The 6,745-nt window shown below is 22.7% G+C and overlaps 2 protein-coding genes across 2 annotated transcripts; both read left to right on the forward strand.

The window, feature by feature from the left end:
* Positions 1-208: 208 nt before the first annotated feature.
* Positions 209-1,612, forward strand: LOC128951950 (short-chain dehydrogenase/reductase family 9C member 7-like). The gene is made up of 3 exons (XM_054297258.1): positions 209-468; positions 697-1,074; positions 1,140-1,612. Exons 1-3 carry the CDS (start codon positions 321-323, stop codon positions 1,610-1,612), a joined length of 999 nt encoding a protein of 332 aa, XP_054153233.1. The 5' UTR covers positions 209-320.
* Positions 1,613-1,846: 234 nt separating this feature from the next.
* Positions 1,847-4,206, forward strand: LOC128951415 (apolipoprotein D-like). Its single transcript, XM_054296663.1, has 4 exons — positions 1,847-1,866; positions 2,646-2,860; positions 3,140-3,532; positions 4,202-4,206. The coding sequence occupies exons 1-4, from the start codon at positions 1,847-1,849 to the stop codon at positions 4,204-4,206; spliced, it is 633 nt and encodes a 210-aa protein (XP_054152638.1).
* Positions 4,207-6,745: the final 2,539 nt, after the last annotated feature.

Below are 6,745 nucleotides of genomic sequence, written 5' to 3' on the forward strand. Positions count from 1 at the left end.
ACTATTAATATAAACAATATTATTTAAAAGCTAATAATAACAGTTGATTTGCAATAAAAAATAATTTACTGTTAATTTACTTTAAAACTATTTACCAAATAAACATTCAGTACAATTAAAATAAAATCATCAAGGTCATAGACTGTATAAGTCCAATTATTTTTACTATATATACTAGTAACTGCTATAAATTAATTTTTTGTTATGTATACATAAAATTGTAACTGACAGTTTTATTTATTGTTGTTAAATCTAAATTGTAGTTGGTTATTTTGTTATTGTTATAATTTAAACAAAAATATTTTGAAAATAAATCAAATATGATTTTAGAAATAATTGATAACTTATGTCAGTTAACTGCTAATTGTTTGTTAATATTTTTGGTGATCTATATATCATTAAAATTATTTTATTATTTCAAACCAAAACAATTAATTAGCTCATATGGAAAAGCAGTCCTTATTACAGGTATTGAATTATATTACAATTATTTTATATTAATTTGTTATTATTATTATAGAATAATTTAATAAACTTAAATTAAAACAAAAATATTTAATTAAAATTTACATATATGTTAATTTTTAAAGAGTAAATTTTATCAAAATATACTAATAAAAAAAGTTTACTTATAATTTGTAATTTAAACATTTGTTTAGTTAAATATAAGTTTTTATGTATTAATTCAATAAATAGGTTGCGATTCGGGTTTCGGTAACCTATTGGCCTACAGTCTAAACGAACGAGGATTTCGTGTTTACGCCACATGTCTTGATCCGGACGGCGATGGCGGACAAGGATTGACCAAAAATAGTAGATTTACCGATCAAATGGTTGTCCTGAAAATGAATGTTACCGACGATGACAATGTACGCCAAGTGTACAATCAGGTTACCGATGATCTGATTGCAAACAAATGCCAGTTATGGTCAGTGGTCAACAATGCCGGTTATATGATTACCAGTCCTGTCGAGTGGGGACTACTTGCCGACTACGAGCGGCTGTTTGGTGTCAACGTGTTTGGTGTGGTTCGGGTCACTCGTATATTCCTGCCGTTACTTCGGGTATCAAAAGGTAAACAACAAAAGTTATAAAAAAATATATAAGAAATATTTGTTAACACAAAAAATAATGTTTAGGTCGTATAGTAAACATGTCGTCAACATTGGGTAAACTAACATTAGGCACATATAGTGCCTACTGTATGACCAAAGCATCGGTACTTAGGTTTTCCGATGCCCTCAGAGACGAAATGACAAGATTTGGTGTAAAGGTGTCCACTATAATGCCGGGAGGTTTTAAAAATACTGGACTGTTTGCTGGTATACTATCGGCGATGGATAACATTTGGCTAAATACCGACGAGTCTATCAAATCGGCGTACGGACACAAACACATTGAACAGTGGAAACAGGAGACCAGTAAAGGGCTGGACTCGGACTCACTTCAAGGAACTGATCCCTATATTGTGGTCAACGATATGATTGATGCCGTCATGAATACCGTTCCCCGTAATGATTACGAACCTATCGGTAGTTTTGGATTTCAAGTTTTTTACCGATTACACAATATTTTAGGCAAAAACTTATTGACTAAATTGTTATTGAGATAGAAAACAAAACATTGATTTTAATGATTGTTACTTAATTTTTGTCAACAATTTATAAATAATATAATTTTATTTTACAATTTAGATAAATAGTTACATTATAACAATAATTATAGTATAGATTTAGTTATTAAATATTTTGATAAGTTTTGTAATGAAATTTTTTTATATAAAAAATAATAGTTAATAGCATTATTAAATGCTATTAACTATTAATAACTAAACTATACATATCTAATGTTTTTCTCAATTAAAATGTAATGTATCTAAACCTATATTATTTTAAATACAGTAATAAACTAAAAAGATTTAAATAATATTAATATAATTTACTATTATAAAACATTTAAAAATTTACAGTATATACTGTAATGAAAATATATTAAAATATTTACATTATTATTTTAATAAATTAAATTTATAATTTATTAATAAAGTTACATTTATACAAACATAACTTGTTTGAGTCTCAACATTAACTTTTTAATAAATATAAAAAATTTTGTCATAATCTCTCTCTCTCTCTCTCTCTCTCTCTCTCTCTCTCTCTCTTTCTCTCAAAGTCATAGTTTTGTTTATTTAAACATAAAAATCAGGAACTTTTAATTTTAACCTTTTTACCTTTTTAACAAAATTTTTGTTATTGATAATTATCATAATATATATGAGATTCCTAGAAAATATACATGTAATATGTAACATGTATTATTAGTAGTAGTATTTAGAAAACTTGAAAAGTTAGTATACAGATTAAAAATTTTTTTAAAAATTATCAAAAATATATAGTAGTAAACATACCTTAAATAATATATATCTTAAGTATTTATTTATATGTATATATATATATTATAAAAATATAACCTAACTGTTCATTTTGATACAATACTTTGAACTGTATTGTCAGTTAAAAATACAATTTAATATTTGTTTGTTTTAAAAACTAACTAATAATATCTATAAATATGAATAATTTAATAAAAATTCTAGTATTTTTCATATATTTATTCAATACATTTGTATCGTCTCGGATAACAAGTGTAGGCCATGTCCTACAACGGGGCGATTGTCCACTTGTAGAGCCGATGGCCGACTTTGAGATCGACCAGTTTGTCGGCCAATGGTATGTCATACAAAAGTTTCAATCATACAGTGATTGTGTGCGCGAAAATTTTACCATGATACAACAAAATCAATATATTGTTACCCGACAGTTCAATGTACTGGGATCGCCTATTTTGACAACAGTAACTGGTATACACTAATTTATTTTTTTTAATGTTATTAATTAAGTTTATGTTTTATATGTATTAATATCATTAAAAAAAATTATAACATATTTTTCAATGTCAATATTTATAACAAAAAAATATGAAAATTAGATATTAATTGAATAATCATAAAATATTTTAGTTAATCAAAAAACTTATTAATTAAATAAAATAACTAAAATAACTAAAATAACTAAATATTCATTATTTATTATATATGCAATTTTATTATTATTAATTATTATTACTCTTAAATATTTAGGTAAAATAATTTTCCCAAAAAATGAGTCAAAATCGGAAATGTCTATCGACTATCCGCTATCGGCTTCGGGAGTGGTCAACATCAGACAGTATACAGTATTGGCCACCGATTACGACAACTATGCACTCGTATGGAACTGTAAGCCTCTGGTCATTCGGCACCGACAGTCGGCACAGATTATGTCTCGTCGGCCTAAACTCGATCCGAAAATTGTCGACGAGCTCAGGGAGTTGTTGCGCGAGTTCAACATCAACGACCACTATCTGACTAATGTTTCGCAATCGCACTGTCCATCATCGGTGGACACCAGCGACCAGTCTATGACAACAAATGATAACACTGTTAACAACAACAACATCGACGACAACAACAACAGCGACATAAGCACTGATAGTATTGTTAGTTTGAGTGACAAACCGGTTGTTTCAACTGATATTCATAGCAATAGCGAGAAAAATAAAGTTGGCGTCAAATGCTCCGATAAAATGAATAATAATAATAATAAATTATGTAATAATAATAATAATAATAATAACAAAAAATTATTCAATAATAACAGTCCTCCCGGTATAACACTTAAATTAGGACCGTTTCATTTTAGTGCACTTTTTCCATTTAGTAGATTATAAATCAACAATTATTAATAATTAAGCAAGCTAATTTATCTTAATTAATTAAACAAATAATAAAATAAAATTATTAATAATATTTTTTTTTTAATAATTATAAATTTGTTTTTTAGATTTGCTTAGATTGCTAACTTGTAATATTAATTTAAAAATTTACTATTACTTACAATATTTATTTGAGCCTAAATCATAAATATAATAAATAATTAATTATTATATTAAAACTATAGTAACTTAATTATATAATAAAAATTTTAAAGTAAATTAAGAATCAATGTTTATTATTATTATTATTAAATTCATAATAAATACAAATTTTTATCAAACTTACTAACAAAATAATAGACAATAATAGTTGTAATAATAATAATAATTTTATTATTGTTTGACAATAACAAAAATAACCCAAATGTGGTTTTTGTTGTTTTTGCAGTTTAATTGAAATAAAACTTTATAAATTATTTTTTTTAATGTTATTATAAATATCTAAATAAATAAAGTTATATATGTTAGTTATAAATGCATACTTTTCTAAAATATAAATTACATAAATTTAAATAATTGAAAATAATTATATTATTTACTTTATATATTAAAATGTATTAAATGAGTTACAAAAAAATATATATAACACACTGTATAAATAATATAAAAGTTTAAATTAAAATTATAATATAACATGTAATATCTTCAACAACAAAAAATACATTTTTATTACAAAATATTTAAAAAGCTGTTAATTTGTAAATATCATTATTATATTATAAACATTTTAGTTTAGCATAATATTATTGATTCAAAATATATTACTAATTTTATAATATAAATTAATAGAAATAAAAGTCAAAAAATAAACTGATTTAAAAAATGATTTGGATAACATTTATTATTTTAGCAAGCTTGATTAGTACTTTAGTCAATGCAAAAAGTCAGTAATTGATATAACTTTATATATATATATATATATTTAATTGTTATTAAAATAAAGTTATAATTATAAAATTATGTTTCATTTAAAAAAAAAATATTTATTTAATTCTAATAAATTTAATATTTAAATATTTTTTTTAAAACTTTTAGCTACTAATGATTGCAATGCTAATGAAGTGTATATGAAATGTGGCAGTAATTGTGAGAAGTCGTGTCAAAATCGTAACCAACAAACAATGTGTGTCCAGAGCTGCAAATCGGACTGTTTTTGCGATAGAGATCATATCAGAGACGAACAATCGGGGAAATGTATACTAGAAAAGGATTGTCACAAATAATGTTATAAAAGTTTTGTGTTAATAAAAAATAAATTTATTGATACAGTATTTTATTGTATCATATTATCCTAAATTATAGATCATTTAAGTATATTATAAGTACAGTATTATAATATACTGTATTATATTATAAATAAAATGATATAAAATAATTTTAAAAAATATTTATTTCAACAATTTTTTTATATATGTTATTCAACTATAGTAATTAAAGCAATAATATTTATAAAATTCTAGTTTATATTAATAAACATTTTAGAATAAAAAAAATGAAAATAAATTATTAATTATAAATTTTATAAATAAATATTATTTATTAATAATAATATAATGTTTTTTCTTTGATAAGTGTTAATCGTATTTTACCCTTTCATGTACTAACAATAATAATACAATACTATTATATATTAGTTTACATTAAGTAATTTATATATTTATTTTCTTAAATAAATATTGCTTGCTAAGTTTCCCATGAATTATTTGTTTTTAATTATTTAATAAGATATATTTTTGTTTATTAAACTGTTTGCGGAAATTATTTATTAATATAAAATAGCAAAATTATTTTTTAGGCTACAGTTTAAGTCATTAAAAAATCTTTCAAAAGTGTTAATTTTTTTAAAAAAAATTTATGAAAAAAATAAATAATGATATTTAATTTTAAAATAACTCACTTTATTATTACATTAATAATGTTGTATAATGCAGTAGTAATTAACGGTAAAATAATTATAATAAAAATATTTATTTTAGTGAAATAATTTTTATTATTATTATTATGTCTTTATTTCTAATAATGTTTTTTTTTAATTATAATTTATTTATATATAATGTTTTTCAATTTGTGCCAGGTCGATTTATAAACAGCACCTGTACAGAACTTCACGAACAATTTGACAACTGCGGACCCAACTGTCCCATAACATGTCGCAACCATCAGCGCCCACCTAATCCGTGTATGAATACAATGTGTAGTTCCGGTTGTTTTTGTGTCAATCCATATATACGATCGGAAACCACTGGCAAATGTGTGCTAATCAGCGATTGTCGCAAATAATTACTATTTATTTATTCAGAGAAATTAAATTAAATTGACTGAAAAATAAATTATTATTAAATTAAGATCATATTAAAATATAATTAAAATATAAAATTAATATTTTACCATGATAGAATTATTTTAACTCTTGTTAATAAATATAATAAAATAATAATAATATCAATGTTAATTTGATTTAAATATATCTAAATAATAATTTAAATAGAAATATTTATATAATTTTTAAAACTAATTCATAATTTATTTATTTAATTAAGTTGATTATAAATAGTAATTAATTTTCAAAAACATATGTAGTAAAAAAATATTTTCTCCATTAAATTACAATCAAAATTTATTGTAATATTTTTAATGATAATAACAGCCATAATGTATAAAAAAATTTTATCATTGCAATTATGTTTGTTTGTTTTATCAACATTGATAAGTGTCAATGGTATAGTATATTACTTATAAATAAATAATAATAATAAAAAATAAATACTAAAAAAACTCTAATTAAATAATCAAATAATTAATTTTAATTAATTAATTTTTTTACACTAAAAAAATTAATATCATTTTAGTCGTGAGAGTATCGGGTGGTAAATGTAAAGACCCGAACCAAGTGTACAGTGAATTGGCCACAACTTGTCCGATAAAATGCTCT

The sequence above is a fragment of the Oppia nitens genome, unplaced genomic scaffold, assembly GCF_028296485.1.
Source record: "Oppia nitens isolate AA-2021 unplaced genomic scaffold, nextdenovo-longstitch-racon4-pilon3 scaffold1_pilon_pilon_pilon, whole genome shotgun sequence".
Taxonomy (NCBI): domain Eukaryota; kingdom Metazoa; phylum Arthropoda; class Arachnida; order Sarcoptiformes; family Oppiidae; genus Oppia; species Oppia nitens.